The sequence below is a fragment of the Erpetoichthys calabaricus genome, chromosome 1 (genome assembly GCF_900747795.2).
Source record: "Erpetoichthys calabaricus chromosome 1, fErpCal1.3, whole genome shotgun sequence".
Lineage (NCBI taxonomy): Eukaryota > Metazoa > Chordata > Cladistia > Polypteriformes > Polypteridae > Erpetoichthys > Erpetoichthys calabaricus.
This window is the reverse complement of record NC_041394.2, coordinates 146,317,313-146,340,475: the sequence shown is the minus strand read 5'-3', so window position 1 is coordinate 146,340,475 and position 23,163 is coordinate 146,317,313. Positions and strand designations below refer to the sequence as shown.

General features: G+C 37.6%; 1 protein-coding gene across 4 annotated transcripts in view; it reads right to left on the bottom strand.

The window, feature by feature from the left end:
• Positions 1 to 851: 851 nt before the first annotated feature.
• msrb3 (methionine sulfoxide reductase B3) overlaps positions 852 to 23,163 on the bottom strand; it is a 205,226-nt gene continuing 182,914 nt past the window's right edge. For all 4 annotated transcript variants that reach the window (XM_051923564.1, XM_051923570.1, XM_028807003.2 and 1 more), the window contains 2 exons: positions 7,641 to 7,738; positions 852 to 1,610 (listed from right to left, as the gene is read on the bottom strand). In XM_051923564.1, the coding sequence (XP_051779524.1) occupies positions 1,437 to 1,610; positions 7,641 to 7,738 (272 nt within the window). In that variant the 3' untranslated portion in view covers positions 852 to 1,436. The remainder of the gene's footprint in view (positions 1,611 to 7,640; positions 7,739 to 23,163) is intronic.

The window sequence follows — 23,163 nt, the reverse complement described above, 5'->3', positions numbered from 1 at the left end:
ATTAGGAAACACAAGTTCACTTAGTATGCAAGTTTTTGGGATGTGGAAGGAAAATAAGAGTACCTGGTGAAAAACCATGCAGACATGGGCTCCACGAAGACAATGACTGGACGTAGGCCCAGACTGTGGACCCACAATGCAGTAGTGTTAATTATCGGTGCCAGCATGGCACTCTATCTATGTCATGAGGTTGTTTGGAGACAAGGGAACAGTTGCCAAAACACTTCCAAAATTGCCCACTAGAGGGGGAAAACAATGTTAAAATACTGTACCTCATCTAGAAACCCAAAGGTCCGAGACAAAGTATGATAAATTAAAATGTTTATTTTCACAAAAATGGCTGTTCAAGCACAAACCTCCGAAAAACACAAGAAGATGCCTGAAGAGGCAAGGCAACCACAGCAAACAAAGTTCCAATACAGAATCCAAAGCAGTGATCAAAACCGAACAAAGGTCTAATAAAATCAGAAAGCACAGCTCCAAATCAGAATCCAAGAGGTGAAGTACAAAACAAAGTAAAGAGTCGAAAATCCATAAAACACAAAGTAAAGCAATAGCACAGTAACTCAACAAAACACTGCCTACTCCAGTGCGTTCAAAGAAATGCAGGAACCACGGGAGGCCCGCCCTTAAAAATGATGACATTGATTGGAAGGTGGCCCCAACCCTTGGAGAGACACCCACAAAACACAAGGACAAATGAACATAAAGAAAAATGTACATATAAAACAAGATAAACCTTAATACCAACAAACATGACACAAACAAGTAACGCAACTTTGAACACCAGCCTGGGGAATTTGCTGGCTGAACCATGATAATCCAAATTCCAGAAAATAAACATGAACACATTTTGATATTTTCGGAATGAATTGATTGTTCCACTTTAATAAATGCTCCAATATTACAACATGAATGCAACTGAAAATAGAAGTCATAGATTAAATCAGAAGATTTGATGCAAAAAATATTTTTGTCTAACATTTCTGCAAAATTAGTGAATAGCCAACTCATTCATTCCTTACGCACCCGACAATCACACTGTGCTTGCTTTTATGCTACTTTATGTAATTATTATGTAATAAGCTTTCTAATCATTACTAAAAAACCGACTTTGGTTGAAATACATAGTCATAATAGTTATTGTATTCTCTTAGTCATAAATCAGTGGATTAATATTAAAATCATTTCACTTTTACATTTTTGGTTTAAAACTTTATTGTTCATCCAGTCCAACATTCTCTGTAAGTGTAGGTATTGCCTTTATTATACTGTACATAATATGCCTGTATCAAAATTACCTTGTTTTCAAAATTTATATGAAGCTCTTTTGTTCTCCAAAAAATAGACTGAACACTGAAAAAATTAAAATGTTATAACAGCAATAAAGGCCATAGGCGATTTCAAGGTCCATAGGCTGGGCTCCAATAAGAAGCTTACAGTTGTGCATTTTCGGAGCCTGCTGGCAAGTGTTGATTGTCATTACTTTTAGCCTTCTCAGTGGGTATCTGTGTCTTAGGTGCAAAGGATAATGAGGCAGAATTGATGCAGTATCTTTTACCAGTCGGACGGGGTCCATCATCAAACAAATGGCCAAGGTGAGCACCACACTAAAATTAAATAAATAAATCAGTTAGTCTTTACGTTTAAACAATCACACTTTATTTTACACTCGTCTACAATCATCATCATTTTGTACAACAGAAACACAGAACAGTGCAGTGGAGCTGGAGATTAAACTGGCACTCTTTAGCTTTTTTGTCTTAGCCTCTAAGAAAAACAGTCCATCTTAAAGGAATGTTTACATGTGTTTGCGCTTTTACCTAAAGCAACTTACAAAGCGCAAATGCATAAATAATAAGATTGTTTAGGTAGTGTATGTCTAGAGATGGTTTAACAGTGGGTTAAGCGATGGTAATGCCAGTTTGTTGGAGTTGGACATTTGACCGTCACTTGTGCTTTACAGTTCAGAAAGAATTTTGATTTAAACACAGAGCATCTTTGGAGATTTATAAATACTGGAAATGAAAATAATGAATTCAATTTGACAAATGAAATTGCTGTCAGTGCAGATTGGGTTTGGAAGAGGAAATGAAAGAATTAATGACAACCGGCTCATCATTTTAAAAGGCTGTGTGAACCTTCCTGTAAATGTTGGATAGCATTTCAAATTCATGAATGTTGTTAAAGTTCCTTTCATTTTGTTTTATTAATTGTTATTATTATGTACTACACCATCATTTTGTTTGCAGTTTCCCATGTCTTTGACCATTTTATTGTTTGTCACTATACTACACCCAACCATACACCTGGCCAAGACATGAGCTCTCCAATTAAAAAAAAATGATCCCTATTAAGAATTCTTTGCTGAAATAAAAAGCTAAAGTTTCAATATGGCTCTTTGTTTTTAAGGAGGCGGTATTTTTAGAGAACCTGCAGGTGAGTAATGTTTAATCTTGCTGCCATGCTCCGACTTTCGGCTCTCAAAGAAGCAGCTCTGATGCCAAAGAATAGCATACATGTAATGTTTAGAAAAGAATAATTACACCTTGATAAGCTAGGACTACTTTTTTATCTCCAAAGGATATAATATTGGAAATAGTAATGGATGATGTTTTCAAAAAGCCATTCTTAACACACACTTTTGTTTTAATAAATAGGTCAATAGTTAGGTCAAACTTGGCAGACCGCAAACTGACAAGAACAGGAGATGAGAAAATCAAATCGAACCAAAATCAAAACAGGCCAAAGTCAAAATTAAAAATCAGAAAATCAAATACAATATGCAATAATATATATAATAATAATAATATCCAATAATAATAATAAATAATAATATCCAATATGCAAAGCAAAACTTGAACTTGAACAACAGACAAATTCGCTAAAAGGTTTATAGTAAAGCTAAAGCACAAAAAGGTGTTCTTATTTTTTATTTTGTAAGTAATCCAAAAATGTTGTGCATCATATTTAACGGAGTGTGGTGTTGCGGGTCCACAGCTCCCATCTGGAAGGCCACTTTTAAATAAATAATCACCGCACTGGCAGCTTAGCGAGGGGGCATGGCAGTTGTGTGGCTGAAGCGGTTTCCCGGGTGATTTGTGATGTGAGCGTTTCTCACCTAAGTGCACAGGTGAGAAGCGGTCCACATCCGTGATTGTTCTGGGGCTGCTGATGTGCCACAGCTGCCACGTCCTCTTCATAAATAGAAGTGCGAGGCATCCAAGAAGAGGGGGAAAAGTAAAGAGAAAGAAACGGAGGTTGCATGGATGAAGGAGGCAAGAAGCAGTGTGGAGAGGGAGCCGGTGTGAGCGCGCGCGCATGCGGACTCGCATTCAGGTGGACTGTGAGCCTAGCAGGGTGTTTGGCCAACAACTAGGGCAGTTGGCTGTGGTCGCTCCCACTGAGCATTCTATGAAGAGCGGGAGTGACCGGAAAAAGGACGGCTGGCCGCGTAAGGCCGAGAAGGCAGCGGGAGTCAGGAGGCTTGGGGGGTGAATTCCCTGGCATGAGAGTCCTGGTCGTTAGGGAAGCCAAGTCTCGGTCTGGGGAGAGTGCTGAATCGAAGCCAGGGATCAGGAAGCCTCCAGACCAGAAGGAAGAAGGAAGGACAGCTGCAAGTAGGGTGGCTCCCCTGTTGCGAAGTCTGGATAGGGAGAAGCAGGGGGGTCACTAGTTAAAGAATGCACCTGGCTTGTTTTTAAAGAGACCGCTTCATGTCATAGTTTCATGTCATGGTTTTTAAACCTTCACTCGTTTTACTGGATTATTTATTGAAGATATTTTGAAAGCACTGCACTTTATTTTGAATACTTTGTTTTTGATTGTTTGTTTGCTGTTTTTAATAAAAGCACTTGGCACTTTTGTACACTATCCCCTTGCTCCATTTGTTATGCCTCACTGCCAAGCCCATTGGTAACATTACCGAAGGTGAAGGGTTCAAGAGCTCCCAACAGTCCCTTCAGGCATTCTTTTTTGGCATTTGTTTAAGAAGATTAAAGAAATGTTCGGCACTATAAGCAGTTTTCATAAATGTTATTCACGGGTCTTCAAAAAATTCTTAAATGTATGTCAGTCTGTGGAATAGTGGGCCCGCGGCTAAGCAGTACAAGGTGCATTTTACATACATTATTATTTAGCCGACTCAATCAACGTGGGTGCGGGTGTACACTCATGCAGCTGCAGGAGGTTGGTGGGGTGATTGACACAGAGCACATCCGCATGTGAGGTTGTGGTCTGTCTTGATTGCTACATTGGCTTTCTACAGTTCACGATTGAAGAGCTGCACCCACAGAGGCATATAAGAGGGAGCCGGCATGGCAGAAAGGAGAATCAGAGAAGAGGAAAAAAGAACAAATAGAGAGGACGGAGTTTAAGAAAAGGGCAGAGTGAAAAGCAGGTATGGGACAGAGCTGGTGTAACAGCAACTGAGTGAGACAGGAGGCAGGCAGCCATGAGGATAGCCCCTCTGGGAAGTGTATGGCCAACGCTCAGGGACTGGAGAAAAGAAGGCCACTCCAGCTGAGCAACTAAGAAGCTGGAATGACCCATGTATGACGGGGAAGGCAGTGGGAGTCGGGGATGCTCAGATTGGGAGCCCAGTGGGGGCTACTGATAACACTTGGGACCCTGGCCTAGGAAATGAGTTTCAGATTGGGAGCCCTGCTCTAACCATAGGACAGCAGGGACCGGGACCTGTAAAATATGGGTGACTGTGACTGTTGGATGGGCGTCTTCTCCTCCTGCAAGGTTCTGTCAGGATAAGGGGGGGAGATGCCAAGATAAAAGGGATACACCAGGGCTCGGAGAATTTTAAAAAGGACAGTTTCTTGCTTGTTTTAACCTTGTTTTTATAGAATACTAGGGGTCTCTACTCCCTGCTCGCTTTGCTTGCCAACCCCGAGGCAGGCTCTGCCACTCGTATATGGGTAAGCGGATGTACAATTTAAACAGATTGTTATTTTCATGGGAACTGTTACATATGCATAATAGAACTAACTATTTTACATTACAGCGAGAAATTAATTACGATACATCCTTCTTTCAACAGTAATTCAGCCGGTGGAAGACTGGATGGTGTTAAGGCTTGCAGATATTCTACGGGATATTGTAAGTTGATGTTTTCACCTTCCACACTATCACCACCAGCTGCTTCAGCATAGTCTATTGATACGCATTTAACCAATTTGCCCTGTGTACTCATTTCTTTTGTTGATAACCCTTCAGGATGACATTCTTCAATAAGATTTGGACATAATAAGTCGTCTTTTATTGAAAGATTTTGAATTTTAAAGTTGCCAATGTCTAATAGCCACATAGCAAAATCAACCGAATCTTGATCTGCTCACATATTCTTTTGTAATTTGAATTGTTGGAACGAAGACCATAAAGGCCCACTCTTTAGGCATGCATCGTAAATATGCCTTCAGCCTCCTTTCTTGACTACTGGTAGAACTTGATGAAAGTCACCTCCCAGTATAAAAGTTTTACCCGCAAACGGTTGATCGGAGCCAAAAACATCCAGAAACATTTTGTCAATTATATTTAATACTGTTTGTGGGATCATTGACGCTTTGTCCCAAATAAATAAATATAAACAAATAAACAAATAAATATTTCGGTCTTTTGCATTTCTTGTTTCATCTTCTTTTTCCATTTCAATGTAACATTTTCGTCTGTGATATTTAAAGGTAAGTTAAAAGATTTGTGAGCCATTTTACCGTATGGAAAGAAGAACTGCTGCTATACCTGTCCACGCTATCGATGCAATGTTTTTTGCATAAGTGTTTGCAATAATGGACTAAACACTTATACAAAAATGTTTTACCTGTGCCACCAGATCCATCTATGAAGAATAACCGCTGACAAATTTCACCGAGAACACATTTTGGAATTTTGTGTTGAAAACTGCTCTTTGATCATCGTTTAATTATGAGTACATTTCACAATATAATTTTCCATGGCTTTCCACAGCTAAATCTCAGTCTACTGTTATCTCTTTCTTTACCTCAAATTTGTCTATTTCTTCTGGAAGTCCAAATTGCTGCATCATTAAATCTTCTGCTTCTAACAATTCTTTAATGATCGAAAGCCATTTGTTCATTAGACTTTTCAGATAATGGTCCTTTGAACGCTTCCCAGAATTTTAAAGCATCAACTTCACCCATCATAATTAAATACACAAAGAAGTGTCTTAATTTGTCAGGCATCATTACAGAAGTGGCTTCAGACATCATTTTGAACATATAGTCGTCTGATTTACAAAATCCATCTGCTCGTGCCGCTTCTTGAAAAGTACCGTACTTAGCCCCATCTATAGTTAGAACATCTCTATATGAAGTTGCTCCTTTAGATTCATGTAACAACAATTTTAAATGAAACTGTTTGATATATTTTGGTGATACAATATTTAATCAAGCTACATTTTTGCAATTAATTTTTCTTGGATGGAACACTCCTTTTTGTTTCTGTTTGACACAAGCATTCACACGAGTGAGAGGTGACAAAAGCATTCTCACAAATTAGAGGTGATAAAAGCATTGACATGAATGAGAGATGAGAGGACCGTTGCCTTAGGCCATCAACTGGAAATGGTTGAGACCAACTTGAAAAAAACTCTTAAAAAAACATAATCTCGTCTCGTCTCAAGATTTTGTTTTATAATATAGAGATTTATTTGACTGTTTTAACCTCCAAATATTCACTGACTTTTAAGGATTATTTATTCATTTATGGAAGACTTTTTGAGCAGTGCACTATTTGGACACTGTTTATTTGATTAATTTAAATAAAAGCACTCAGATCACTTTTGCACCTACCCCTTGCTATATGTATGTGTCCAGTGTCGAGTCCAATAGACTCCTGGGTGCAGCAGAAGCATGGAGCCAGTCCTCACCATCACATTTGGTGGCAGCGGTGGGATGAGCCGAGGCAGTGAGGAACAAAGAACAGAAGGAGAAACAGCAAGCGGGATAGGTGCCTGAATGTTTTTAAAGAACCTACAAACTCAAGCCTGAGAAGGATGTTTTAAGATTTTGAGCTTTTTAATGGACTATTTATTGATTGATTGTATTGTCATTTTAAAATTCTTTTTCTTTTAATGTTCTGTTTTTATGAAAGGAGGATTGGGTATTGTTTTAGGAAGGGGTTGCTTTTAGTGCTTTTATTATTATTTATTGGTTTTAGTGCAGTGTTGGGCCACACCACAAACCTGAGTCACAAGATGCTGTAGGTTTGAACGTGTAACAGGGATTTTTGTACTACCATGTGTAAAAGCTTCCTTATTCAAGAATAGTGTTGCAATTTCAGCAAAATACAATCACCCAGTCAAGAATGAAATTGTAAGCATATGGTATAAAGCCAAACCACAGTGAAAATATTTTCCTTTAAAAAGCTGAAGGATGCTAAAGAGGCTTCCAAGAACATCCACACTCTGAGCAAGTCACTTATCCTGCTGTTATCCTGTATGTAAGCGTATCCACATTATGCTATAACATACAAATAAAACCAAATGGGATGAACTGCACCATGAAAAATAAATCAACTGACTGGTATTGTGGCCTAAACAAATAAATAAAAGAAAAATCACAGTGTCAAAAGTATAGTAGTATCACATTGATTTGTGGGCTGCAATACCATACCTGGCTACAGCTCGTTTCAATTCTATGCATGCCGTAAGAGAAGTCATCCATCTGGGAAACAGCATCTGTCTTTACCACATCAAAGAACGAGGGCCAACCTGAGCAGAAAGAGAAGAAAACATGGCCGATGAGTGCGACAGACACTAACGTATTCATATTTTCCCTAACCAATATTAAACAGTGTGAAAAATATAGTGTAATTATTAGGTATGCTTTTTATAAATGCTTTTGGAACCCCTAGCTCAATCAACAAAACAAAATTTTAACAGAGTTTTATATTGACTCCCTTCTTGAAATTTACTTGTATAGTGCAAAAAAGAAATAAAGCCAGGAGAAAGAAGAGAATGTTTGACCTTGCAACCTTCCACTTATTAAAAAAAAATATTGCTGCTAGCATTCTGTTTATTTGAGAATCATTAAGTGGGACATATGAAAATGTAAGATTGCATAACTTCAAAGAGAGCATTACAGTAGCTGGTGTTAATGCCTCACAGCACCACGAGGCTGGCGGCTCTGATCTTGCCTGTCCTACACGTCTGAAAGGGTTTTCAACTATATATCAACCTCATAGTGCAGCTCAGCACAATTTACATCAAATATGTGACAAAATATATATACAATTTGAGATTTTATAAAGATGAACAGTTCAATAGGTGTTTTACAAAGCATAATAAACTACTGAAACATGCAGACCTCTTACTGCATGCACTTCTCTGTCTTTTTCGTTCTTATATTCCATATCTCACACTTGATGCTCAGTCCAGCCCAAGTAGTTACACTCAGACTCAAAGTCACATGCATTTCTCTGTCCTTCTCATTCTTGCATATTAGGTGATTGGCAAGTGGCCTGCTCTTCATCTTCTTTTTCATCTTCCTATAATGGTGTTCATCAGACTCTGTGATTTGGTTGACATTCAGAGAAGTCACTGGTCTTCTTTTCTTTCCACCATGTCACTTTATTTGCTTATCAGTTTGCCTCATGAAACCCATAAGTCAGTTTGCCAAGTTTACCACAACCTTAATTTTTAAAAAAATTTCAGAATATATCAGGTCTTGAATACCAAGATCAAGGTTCTAGGTCCAGAAGTTCACAGGTGATTAACTTATTTTAACATAAGAAAAAACAGAAAAATACATTTTAATGAATGTAAGGAAATGACCCAAAGTAATACAGTTCATGACAGCAGTCGATTCTGAAAGAAGGTTTCAAACTTTAAGTCAAGGATGATAGTGAAACCCACATTTTTAAATAGTCAAAGCATTTCAGGACAATTTAGTTTCTTATAACTGTACATAAAAAAACCAGAAAACAATAGAAACAACTGTACACATACCATACTATATACACACATGCACACATAGTAAGTAAGTTCTTTACTGTAGAGAAATGCCCTAATTTCGTTGTCACATTAACAGTTATGGTTAAATATTTGTGAACGCTTGTGAAATATTCAAGCTTCTGTGCAGATCAGTTTTGAAAGTACATTCAACATTTCATTGTTGGTGTTTTTGAACAATCTAAAAAATTTGAGCTTGGCCACTGATAAGATTCATGAAAACATTTTTGATGTTACACTTTTACCAGCTCAACCTACATGGCAACTATCACTTGTACATACTGGCCACTCTTTATATAATTGAACTGGGTTGTTCCATTTCTTCATGATTCCAATACCCCATTTCACAAAATAGTGTTGACTAAAGTGGAGATTTTTCTTCAGTGTTTCTTCCATGAGGTCTGAAGAACTGGGAGCGTAACTGAACTAGTGATATGGAAATGGTGGGTTTTGGGGTGTAAGATAACCAGGATTTTGTTTTCTTTTAAATGAAATGAAGTATTTTAATCCATTCTTGATGATGCCAGAGAGTGGTGATGTGCTGCATATTGGTCATACGTGCAAGTAAGAATTTCATTTGTGGCGGACTGTCAGGTCCCATGCCCGGCCAGGACACCAATTCGATGTGTATTCATGGGGAAGCAGCCCTGGACGGTGCAGTACCTCCCCCTGAACGCTGGATGGCCGCCCCCCTGGGTTGGAGTGGTGCCTCAGTCTCTCGCAGGGTTTCATGGGAGATGGAGTTCTCCACAGCCCTGTTGGGGTCTGGGGTGGCCGCCAGGGGGTGCAGCATAGTTCCCTGAGCCCAGCTGGACTAATCTTTTTCCCCACCCAGGAATGCAACAGGTGGGGAAAAAGATTAGTGTTGTGTTGTGGCTGGGGGGTTCACGGGGAAGATGTGCCCTGCAGCTGAAGTAAAATAAAAGTCTTTTTATTTTATACGTGCCTCCCATGTCAAGTCTGTGCCGGTTTGGGCGCAATATAGCACCTTTCTTACACACTGAACTCTGTACCTGTAACAATATGACTACTGTACTGTACTATTAATTTCTATCACAAAAATGGAAACAGTTCGACCACAATTCATGAAGAGCAAGTTAAGTAATTTAGAACTAGTTCTGCTATTACACATAACACACACTTATTGTCAATGAGTGGCTGGTGTCTGCGTTCTACACTTAAGTAACATGTTTAACATGATGAAGTCCCACTGCTTCATCTCCATCATGAACATGAAAACAGAATATACAGCACATGATTATTTTAAACATTAAGAAAGCACCTTTTTTAAGAGTATGGCATGTTGGCATACACCCCAGTAAGATAAGATGAATTTCATCAAGGTAGTTAAAGCATGTTTTTTTTTGTTTTAGGTTTGCAAATGGACATGATGTTCAAATGCTAAAAAATCAGTTAGAAAAAGAAGATAAAAGTTGACAGGACAGATGAAACAGCAATATGAATATGACACTTGAGAGACAAAGACCATTATCTGAAGGACTGTGTCAGGCAGTCAATGATTTGTTGCAGAGGAACTCCTCAAAGTATTAGTTGATGGCTGACAATAATACTGAAATCTCTATCTATTAAAGCCTTTATTTAATGAAGAAATCTTGCTTTGTTAACCAAAAAAATGGATTCAGCCAGACAAGTGAGAAAACTGTTCAAATAAAATTAGCACTTTTCTTAGCCGGATTGAGACATTTACTTCAGTCTCTTGTATCTTGGTTTGTGGAGTGCCTCCTATTGGTTACACTAAATATTCAACAAAAATGAATGCTGTAAATTATCTTAAATTGTACGGCACCTATCCAGACTTGCTGGCTAATTTTATAGTTTATTTTATACTTTTATATGGCATATTTTAAAGAGAACTCGCATAAGAACTACATTTAAAAGTCTGGCATCTCTTGTGTTTTGGAGTTCAACCGACAGTGATGTAATATCCCAAATTCCAAAACTCCTTCACCCATAACTATAAACAGTGCTCTGCCATTGGTAAGTTGAAACCACAATACAAAGACGTGATTAAAAACATGTCTCTGCAGAGCTCCCTCCAAAATTATCTGGCAGCATCCAACCTTTTCAGACTGTGAGTGAATTTCTTTTTTCCTATTTTTGACATTTTCTGTTTTCTACAGAGGCAATCAATCATATTTTTATTTTGTCGTATATGAACCATATCCTTTTTCATAAAATGTTAGATTTACTATTTAATAAAATAAAACCTCTAGAGATGACCTTATAACCGGCCATCTGCCACTGAGTGTACAACAATCAATTAGTGTTTATTTTCAATGGAGTTTTTGATAGCGAGAACTATCACAGGGCATGTTACAAAGCATACAGTAAAGCCAGGGAACAGAATAAAAATGTAGAATTTATGGATTACATGATAAAATTATGAACTGAAAGAACTTTGTCTTTTCCAATATGGTGTAGAGGTGAGATCTGGGATAAACAGTGTTCTTTATGTTAGACTCAGAAGTTCATTATACTGTTAATTACAAAGCGATAAACAATCAACACTTACAATGCCGTCCAAAACACAGTCGAGCATAATAGGTGTGGATGATGGAGAGAATGAGTTGAGATGCCAAGTGAACAGTTTCCTGAATGTTATGAAAGTTTTGTCCTTCCATACTTCAGTCATTGGGTGAAGATCTTTAGAAGTTAGGAGTGGTCCCCGGATGAAGACGTTTACCAGCCCAGACAAAATCACACAAACAAGCAGGCACAAGACAAGCACAAGCAGTAAATCCAGAATGAAACTATAATTTAAGGGTAGTTGTATTCCAGAGGTGGGATGAGAAGAATAGAGACGAATAAACATGGATGATCGTTATTCCCTTTCCATCTTTTTGGCACTTTATCAATGAGACTGCCTAATTATCCTCCTTCCCAGCAACCTCTGTGCCCTGTGAATCTGCCCAATGGTGTAATACTGGGGCTGCAAGGAGTTGTAGGCAATTCAAGTAGTGCTGCTACGCAGTGATTTGGCACTTAAAGTAAGATACATGTAATGGTGGATCTCACTTACTCTGTGTAAGAAAAAATAATCAGTTATGTAGTGCCTTCAGAAAGTATTCCAACCATTTCAATGTATTTTTTTGTTTAGCCTTGTGCTAAATTTATTTAACTTCATTTTTTTGCTCACCAACCAACACTCAATACCCTGGAATGACAAAACGAAAACAGGATTTTAGAAATTTTTGCAAACGTATTAAAAGTAAAAAAGTGAAATATCACATTGACACAAGTATTCAGACCCTTGACTCAGTACTTAGTTGAAGACCCTTTGGCAGCAGTTCCAGCCTGGAGTGTTCTTGAATACGACAGCTATTTTCACCCACCTGGAATTTGGGGGTTTTCTTCCATTCTTCTCTACAGATCACCACAAGCTCAGTTTGGATGGAGACTATCAGTGGACAACTAGGTCTCTCCAGAGACGTTTGACTGGGTTCAAATCTAGGCTCATGCTGGGCAATTCAAGGACATTCCCAAAGTTGTCCCTAAACCACTCCTGTATTTTCTTTCCGTTGTGCTTAGAGTCATTGTCCAGTTGGAAGGTGTCCCATTCAGCATTTGTTCAAGCCTTTCTATTCTTCCAGTGACTGCTGATGAAGAATAACCCTACAGCATAATGCTGCCACCACCAGGAATGGTGTTGCACAGGTGATGAGCTGTGCTTGGTTTCCTCCAGACTTGACATTAAGTTTGGTTTCGTAAGATCAGAGAATCTTGTTTTTCATGGTCTGAGAGTCCTTTAGATGCCTTTTTGAAAATTCTAGGAGGGATTCCATATCTTTTATTAAGGATATGCTTGTGTCTGGTCATTCTGTCATAAAATTCAGATCACTGGAGGCTGCAGTGATGGTTGTCCTTCTGGAGGGTTCTCCCATCTCCATACAGTATCTCTGGAGCTCAGTAAGAGTGACCACTGGGTTCTTGGTTACCTCTCTCACTATAGCCCTTCTTCCACGATTACTCAGGCTCACCACATGCCTAGCTCTAGGAAGAGTCAGGATTGTTCCAAACATCTTTCATTTAGGAATTATGAAGTCAATTGTGCTCTTGTCAACTGTGGGACCTTCTATAGACAAGAATGTGCCTTTACTAAGTATGTCCAATCAACTGAATTGATACATAAGTGGACTCCAAATAAGGTGTAGATGTAGAAAGATCTCAATGATGATCAACAGAATGGGATGCACCTGAGCTAGATTTCAAGTGTCATAGCAAAAGGACTGAATACTTGTGTCAATATGACTTTTCAGTTTTTAATTTTTAACAAACTGGCAAATATTTCTAAAATCCTGCTTTCACTTTGCCAAAGATAGATAGATAGATAGATAGATAGATAGATAGATAGATAGATAGATAGATAGATAGATAGATATTAGCTTTTTTCCCTTAATTTTGATTTTGTTCTTATTTTCCTTAAAGGTCAGCCAAGCAAAAATTAAATATGAATCAAGCCAGAAGATAACCAGCTAATTTTGAGGCTTAAATTCCAACCAATTCCAGTCCACCCAGTTTCTTAATTAGAAGCTAATTCTTGTTGCTAATTAAGCCCGTTATTTAATTCTATGGTGTGGTGCCTTCATTCTGCCCCAGTAGACATTTGTAAAGCTGTTCATTTTCTTTTATCTAAGAACACCATCAAAATGTTTTGAGGACAAGAGAAGATCAACATTTCTGAGACCTTCACTTTTCTTTATTTTCAGATATTGTATGATAGGCACAGGTTGCTGGTCATGTTCTGGCTCATTTTGCATCTCATTATTGTTTGACTGTAATTAAGGAAAAAAAAGACCAATTAAGGGGTCTGTGTCTTAAATCAGGGGTCCCCAACTCTGGTCCTGGAGGACCACCGTGGCTGCAGGTTTTCATTCTGACCCTTTTCTCAATTACTGACCTGTTTTTGCTGCTAATTCACTTCTTTTGAATTCATTTTAATTGATTTGCTCCTGACGACTCAGACCCCTTAATTGTTTTTTCCTTAATTAGCAGCCAAACAATAATAAGATACAAAATGAGCCAAAACAACTGGTGTCCATCATACAATATCTGAAAATAAAGAAAGATGAAGGTCTCAGGAATGCTGATCTGCTCAGGTCCCCAAAACATTTGACCAGTGCTCTTAGAAAAGAGAAAATCACCAATTTCAGAAATGTCTGTTAATGCACCACGAGAGTAGCAACAAGCCATGGAATTAAAGAACGGGTTTAATTAACAACAAGAATCGGCGCCTCATTATGCAACTGGTTGGAGTTTGAGGCCCTGACTTAGTTGGTCTTCTGTTGACTCCCTCACGTCACACTTCATTTCTGTTTTGGTGCCATTTAAGGAAGGAAATGAAGCAATTCAGAGGAATGATGAATAAATCCACAAATCTTAAAAAAGCAATTCAATTAAAATTGAAAGTTAATTGGCAGCACAAACAGGGCACCCATTAAAAAAAGGTTTAGAATGAAAACCTGCAGTCACGGTGGTCCTCCAGAACCGGAGTTGGTGACCCCTGTCTTAAATAGCAAGTTAATTAAAATAATGGCAAAAGAAGTTAATTAGCTGGAAAAATTGGTCACTAATTAAGAAAAGGGTTAGAATAAAAACCTGCAGCCACCGCAGAACTTCAGGACCGGAGTTGGGGACCCCACTATATATTGTACATTTGACAATAAAAAGACTATTACTGTCATTTTAATAATGTACTGCTAATTAAAACTTTATTTTATAAAGCACCACTAAAAGCATTCACTATCATAAAAACTTGACTACAGCAAAAAAAGAAAAAGAGAAAAATTGCAATATACAGTAGCATACATCCTGTGAACAATATTATAGCTTTCTGAACCAAATCATTGACTAAAATACAACATAATGGATAAAACTGAAGACTTTTATGAAACACTTTGTCAAAAGCCAGATTTCTCCATAGCAGATTTCACCATTTTTATTGTTTTATTAGGCACATTTCAACATAAAAAATTTGCATACATGCTGCACATAATTCTATACATTTAATATTTTTTGATGTACTATACTCGTATGAAATTACTGAAGATTTCTCGGGGTGCATGGATTCCATTCAAAGTCATGTGCAACTTTTGAATTCATTATTTACTACATGTCACATTGGCCTTAAATGATGTAAAGGAAAAAAAAATCTTTTAAAATTTACTCACAGCAGGTTTCCCATGGGTCTAGGATTTCAGTGTGGAACAAACAACATATGGATTTAGAGCAAGTAATAAAAGCATTACCTTAAAGAGGCTTTTAAAGAGTTTGCTACAATATTTTTTTCTTTTCATTGAATAAAAGAGCACAAACTGATATCAGTTTCTGAAGTGGGACATCAAATACAGAATTGTTTATTATTAAAGAAGACATTTAAATAATTATACAGAGTCAAAGTCCAGTTTAAATATAATTTCAAAAATGAGGCAAGAACTAAAGCTAATTTCCGTCCAGTCATTGGTAAGTTTAAATGTACAGTATTTTATAACAGGAACGGTATAATGGTGTCTCCCTTTCTTTCTAACCACAGTAAATGGGTGGTCTCTTTATGTAAAAAGGGTTCAATATTGTGTTTTTATCATCCTCCCAGATCTTCTGAAGCCATTGTATATTTCCTATGGGAACAAAAATACATGCCCTACCATAAAATCATAAATACTGGACTGCAGGCAGTACTCAAAGATGTCCCTCAGCATGCTACCGACCTTTTAAAAAGAAACCAATTAACCCCAAGTAAGCTACAAAAGCTGATAATTCTTCTTCCTTATGGAGAGTTAAGCAAGCAAGCAATCAAATCTGCAGTCACTACATAAGGCACAAAGCAGTGTACCCAAGAGTATCAACTATTTTAAATTTGGAGGTTAACATACTTGAAATGTTCTTCAGTTCTTCAAAAACTTTCAGTTTAGTGAGGAAGTCTGTGTGAGAAGAAGCTCTGGAGATGCCACCCTAAAGAGTGCTGCTCATCCTTCAACTTAAGCCTGCACTTCACTCACTCTTGATCACTTACCCATATTCTACTATTTGGCATCGAGGCATAAACGTTCACAATGACTTTTGCTCCACTGGTGCCACTGAATAAAGACACATTCAATAAGTCAGGCTGAACAGACAGCTAATGTGAAAACATCATCAAAATGAACAAGGGAAACATCCAGAAAAAGTTACAAAAGGTCAGTAACTGAAAAGTTCTGAAACAACGGGTGGACCAAAAACTACAAACAAAGGGTAAATACTGAAATGAAATCAAAAAGGTGTGAAGAAGCTACTAGGGATCACTCAATGACCAAAGCCGTTTTGTTTCAAAAAGTATGCTTGTAATGGCCAGTTTAAATACACTTTTAACTTTTTCATCTCAGATATTGTCATTAAGCACAAAATGAAATCATTTTACAGATTTGATAGAAATGTAGCAGAGGAATTCTTAACAAGGAACATGCTGAGACCGGATCTTGTGAGGTCCAGTTGATTTCTTGACTTTGCTTTTTTTTGGTTCTCATGTTCATTTTATGTTCCAGAATATGACTGAAGAGATTCCCAGTGGTGTTTTCTCCTAAATTGCCAATTATATTGATAAGTGATTACCATTCTTCTTCAGTTTAAATGAGAGAAGACGACAATGCATCAGGCTGGAAATGAAGATATGTGATGGAAGTGTCAGGACAACAGTCTTTTTCTGAATATCAGCAAGACAAAGAAGCTGTTTGTGGACTTTGGGAGAAAACAGCAGAAGTACTACCACCCTCTCAGTATTAACAGAACTCAAGTAGAGAAGATGGACAGTTTCAGATACCTCAGTAGGACCTAACCTGGTCCAAGCACATTTGACACCTTGGTGAAGAAGGTACGGCAATGCCTCTACTACCTCAGACACCTTAGAGATGTCAGGCTTCCTGGCCAGATACAAAATAATTTCTATAAATCCACCATCAATCATATCCTGAGAGAAAGCATAACTCTTTGGTTTGGAATCAGCACACAGCAGAACCGCAAGGCTCTTCAGAGAATGGTGTAGTCAGATGAAGGCATCCATAGGTCTGCAACCTCTAACTTTAAAGACATCTATACCAAGTGATGTTGAACAAGGGCATAAGAAAATTATCAAAGCCACCCCAATAACGGCCTCTTCTCTGTGCTGCATTTAGGTAGACGCTATCTTTGTCTAAAAACTGGTTCAGAAAAACTGAGTACAAGCTGCTTTCCATAGTCCCTCCGCATTCTAAATGATGACAGTGTCTGCAGCTACATGATACCCTATTTTTAATTCTCCTATATTATTTATTTTTATTATATTTTTTTATTTTATTTTTTATATTCATTCTGTCATTGCATTCATTGATATTTATTAATAATTATGGAGTTGAGTATTTTTTATTTATTGTTTTTTATATTCTTCTAATGCACAGTTTTGGATTTCAGCAACTAAACATATCACTACATAATGTACATTGCATGATTGTATGTGACAAAAAAGCAAAATCTAATTTATGCACACAAAAAAGTATGTTGCATCTAGTGACGAGTGAACCTTATGGAGTTTGTTTTGCCTTGAGTTAGTCAAAATTACAGAAATGTTCAGGAACTTCACTGAATTCCACAAAATGCATTGAAATCAATGGGAAAAGAGGAACTGAACTAATTTTAATTGGATTCTAGTGGTGTAAATGTCCCTGAGGGTAGGGAAGCATCTGCCAACTATGCTGGTCCGATTATTGTGGCTGAAAATGTGTTCTGAGCTGTGGGGCGGCAGGGCTAATCACTTCACCACCGTGCCGAAAATAACAAAAGATACAGATGGAACAAAAACTGCAAAAGAAATACAACACATGGCCCCAAACTAGCAATAAGTAAAAAATATACATCATTGTGCTTATAAGAGTTCCCATTCTGGAGCACACACTAGCCGTGTGATGAAGCAGAGGCATGGGACTGGCCCATTCCATTAACTGAAATCATGGCTAGAATGTGCAGATGTTTTGCAGTTTGTTTTTGTATGAAGGTAGAATTACCTAGTAAACAGTAATACATCTTTTGTTAATAATAATAATAATATTAATAATAATAATAATATTTCACAGGTGTCAGGTGTTTTATTTCTTTGGGGGGAGGTCATTTAAGGCTTGTTTTGGCAGGTAGCTTCAGCACGTGGCTAATTATGCATGCAAATTAGCCATGCAGTGCAGGAATCATTGTTATATATCCAGTGGCAGTACTCATAATATTCCCATTATAGTTATCTAATATACCCTCCAATGAATATAATGTAAGTTTTTATTGTATTTTGTTTTATGTATGCAAGGTGAAAGGCTGGAGTACTGATTGGGTCATGACATGATGCATCCTTGAAGCAGATCACCAACAATCTTACAATACTTGTGCATCAAAGTTCTGTGCCTTGCTGCTACAGCTCTGTGATGTCACGCTGGCCTCACAAAGCATCATGGGGAACTGTGAAAAAAAATGGTTGTGTAAGTTGGTGGCACAGCGAATTTCCAGGAATATATTCACCAAATAAGGTCGCCGGTGAGCACAGCATATTCACTGCGAAAAATGGTTTGCTGGATTTTAACAGTAGTCATACCTTAAATGTACAGAACTCATAAAAGTGTATACTCCAAGGTGTAAATGTTGATTGAAAGATACTCTTAAAATACTAAGGAGAAATAAAGGAAGCTGAGCCTTTAACTATAAAGCTCTAAATTACAAAGCTCTGAAGTGATCTATCTGCTCAATGTATTGCAAGAATAAATTTGACTGTACCCTGTACACATGACAATAATGACTCCATAACATAAAGATGCCAATTAGTTTCAGTATATAAATCAAGGCTAAACTCACATTACTTCAGCATAGCGCACACTCTTTTAAGAGCTTTTGGAGTTACTGTCAGTACTGTTTTGCTAGCCATTCTTTCACTATGCCTTGCCTTTCTTGTTGTCATTCTCTTCACAGTGTCCTGTGCGTGTATTTGTAATCAGTCAGTCATTTTCCAATTATAACATTGAATAATTGTAAGTCATGTCCCTCTTGTCCCTCTTTGACAAATGCAGTGATAGACTGTTGTGCGATTCCACAGACATACAGTATCTGGCACCGTCATATGTGTGCAATGTCCAGTTAGGGTTTGGACTGCCAGTTGACTAGGACAGTGAGTGCTATGCAGATACATGTATTTTCAGATTGCTTCGGGTTAGTTTTCTTTACCTAAATGTATTTTACCTAACATTGTCATTTACAGTACCTTGTAATATGTTGCCATGGGAGAAGAACAGGGCCCAGAGATATCTCAGTGAAAGAATAAGAGCCTGTGTCAGTGACTTGTGTTGTTCTCATGCCAGTATAAAAAGGGAGAGTACTGCCAGGCAAAAGAGAGCAGAATTTATTCCAAATGTCCCAGAAGTATTAAAATTATGACGGAAATCAGTACAGTAGTTCTCAGCTGTTACTTTAAAAACAGCTCTTTAGCAAGAACAGGACACGCATAGAAATTTCAAATAAACATCTACATTTTTCTTTACACAGAAGCTTAAGCCCATTGAATAAGTTACCAAGTAGTGTGCTAGAGTGTAGGACTGAAGACACCTTTAAAACTGTTATCTTGGAGAAATCAGGGGTGTGCAGTTATTCCAACTAACCAGGTCTGACATTTCTACTCAGTACCTATGTGTACCTGCACAACCTGGAACTTTATTTTCTTTATGTTTTATCATATTTTATTTTATTTTATCTCAGTTATATTCTGTGTTGCAGTTGTAAGCTGCATCATATTTTACCTTTGAAAATTTTATCTTCTCGTATTTTGTGTTGTCCTTGTATATTGCATCAGTACTACCAAGATTTAAGCATCATAACACTATGTTAAATAACCATGTAGGGATATGCCGGAAAGCTGTCTTCCCAATCAGTGTGATGTATTTAAAAATTAATCCAAAACACATTCTGAAGTACAGCACATGAGAAAATAAAACACTTCCAGAAAAAAAATGGACAGCTAGGAAATAATTTGAATGAAAGAAAGAATTTCTCAATTCTGAAGAAAAAAACAGGAGCCAGATCAATGACCTCTCTCCACAGGTATTATACACAGACCACATCAATATGGTTACTTAGAAAGTAACTGCTTCAAGGAGTTTGCTTAAAAACTACAAAGAAATGAAATTCCAGTGCAATGCCAGATATTCTATGGGGAATATAAGAACTGTATGAGTCAGAAGAAGAAAATCCCTATGAATACTCAATGAAACTAATCTAATGAACTATTATCACCATACAACTGCTGCACTAAATTCATGTTCAGCATAGCAAAGCACAAACTAAACAGGAAATTGGACAAACCTGTGCCAGCTTACAGTGCTGGGTGCAAATCAGATCAGTCTGTTTATAACAGCTTCCATTTAGTTCATAGATGTATTTTTAGCAAGCAACAACCTCTAGTTTTAGTCATTACTCTGGAACTGTAATTGAAAAAATGCAATGAAGTACAAGTGAATAAATATGCACTCTTAAAAAATAAAAATCTCTGAAAAACATTTGATCCTTCTTCAGAAAAAAGGGAAATAACTCATTTCATAGATGAATGAATCATTTCCCGCATTCTTTTTTTCAGATAAAGAATGTTTTCAATAATTTATTATGAAAAATATTACTACCAGAAATCTAGACCGATTTTATAAAATACAAGTCAAAAAGCTAAGTTTAAATATTTTAATAGTCATACGAGTAGTACATGTTAGACAAGGCTTGCCAAAATAATTCTCAGACTAGGCTGAATGACAGATCTGCTCTAATTATGGAATAAAATAATTCTGAATTGCTTTCTTAAATTAATGGCAGACGGTGGTCATGTGGTGGGTGCGTCAACATGCTGTAAGCAGCCCATACTCCTAACCTCTCTCTCTCTCTCTCTTGAAAACGTTTTTATAACCATTACAACATTTACAATTATGAGACAGGACAGAAAGTACAGATGATATTAAAGAGATAGGGAAGTTAAGGTCCACTCAAGGACTCAGATGAAGAGAGATGCACTATTGTAGGGAATGGCACAGAAATGTGTGCCCTTGGCAGAAATGTAGTAGGTCACCACTGGGAGATAGATGTCAGCCATCAGACAGGCATGGGGGAAAGCTGAGGTACTGGAAAAAGACAAGTTATTACAAATAGGCTATGGGATATACACATGCTGCATATATACTCACGCATAAGTTGGGTTTTGAAAACCCAAAAAATCCATCCATCCATCCATTTTCCAACCCACTGAATCCGAACACAGGGTCACAGGGGTCTGCTGGAGCCAATCTCAGCCAACACAGGGCACAAGGCAGGAACCAATCCCAGGCAGGGTGCCAACCCACCGCAGAACCCAAAAAATCGATCATAAAAATCAGACCCCGACTTGTATGCCCGTTCAAAAATACGACACTTAATTTTTTATCTTCTTGCCTCCTCCAATCTCGTATCAGTTTCTCAGATGACATCGAATTTTGTTGCAGCACAGTTACCAATTTCTTTCGCCACTTCAACGACTTTTAATTTAAAACCAGCTTCATATTTTCTTCTGATCGAACACTTCATCGTAGATAAGGGATGCTTTTACGATAAAGGTGTATGAGGGTGTGAGATACAAGAAACACAAATCAGTGCAAACGTCACTTCGGAATAGTTTGGGTATTACTGTGTGGTCACATAGGCACAATACATAGAAAAAAAAGGCAGTGTGCTCCGTGGTTACTCTCTCAGGCGGGCGTTATAGCATATCATAATCTCTTAGACCAATAGCGTCAGTTTTCCGCATTCATCTTATACAACCGACATCATAAAATACCAGAAAGTATATGGTAAAATCAAGCCCTGACTTATCCATGTTAGAACTTAAACGCGAGTACGGTATATAAAAAATTTGATAATAGTACCTATCATCATACAGTATGCACTATAGCCCCTCAAGACGCCATAAAGCAACACACACATATTAATTGCTGCTTTGACAGCTTCAGTTTATAAAATTAGTGATTCTGGGGCAAAGATGTCCCTGCACTGTGTTAAAAAACCTTCTTTAGTGAGTAACAGTAGTCAGTTATAACAGTTGTATAGTAACTGATGTTCTTTGAATGTTTTTGGTTACACAGACATCTGGGAAAATGAAGACATGTTCTTTGTCTTTTGATTTAATTTTATCATTGTGAAAAATCGAGTAGTTCAGAAAAGATTTACCTCTTTTGGCTAAGATGACTCCCTTCCAATTCCAGTCTTGAAAATTCAGAACAGCCACCATGTTGTACTTGATTTGTGTCTGGAGCTGGTTAACTCAATGGGAACTCAGCAGTGAAGGTTTACTGGTGCATGAGAGTGGATGCTTACAGGGAGCAGCACTGACCAACCTCTAGCACAAGCCGAAAAAGAGGATTTAGCTATGGCTGTGGGTATATCTTTTATCTTTTTGGTAGTCTTTACATGTATTTTTATAGAAATAAGTAGAATCAGCATCTTCAGTTGATTCAAAATGCTCTTGTAAGAATCCTTAATAAGAAAAATACAACCATATAACTCCTGTTCTTATGTCATTACAATGGCTTACAGTTAAGTTTTGGGTTGAATGTTAAATCTTTCTTTTTACACAGAAAAGTTTAAATAGCCAAGGCCCTGCTTACCTAAATGAACCTTTCTTTAAAAACTTCAGCATTCATTAAAACTTTAAGGAGCGACCTGCTAATAACTCCAACGACTCATAAAACAACTTTTGTGACATTAGTTAGAGGGACTCAAAGTTTAACAAAGCTGTGAAAAAATATGCCTGTTTCTAAATCCAAATTGGAAATTCATTATGTTAGTCTACTATACCGTGATCAGAGATTTGCTTATAATATAATATAATATAATATAATATAATATAATATAATATAATATAATATAATATAATATAATATAATATAATATAATACAGGGGGGGCTCCACCCCCTGCTCGCTTTGCTTGCCTACCCCCGGCATTGGGTATCCTGAAATACATTAGTCGAGCTCATTCATCTTAGAGCCGTGCCCGCTCTGCTTGCGGCATTTCAGATGCGCGTTGTAGGCGCCTGCGTTCATTGATTTTATCCAGCCGGGCTCATGTTTGTATATCCGTCAGTCGAGCTTGTTCGTTTTGAACCCGTGCCTGCTTTGCTTC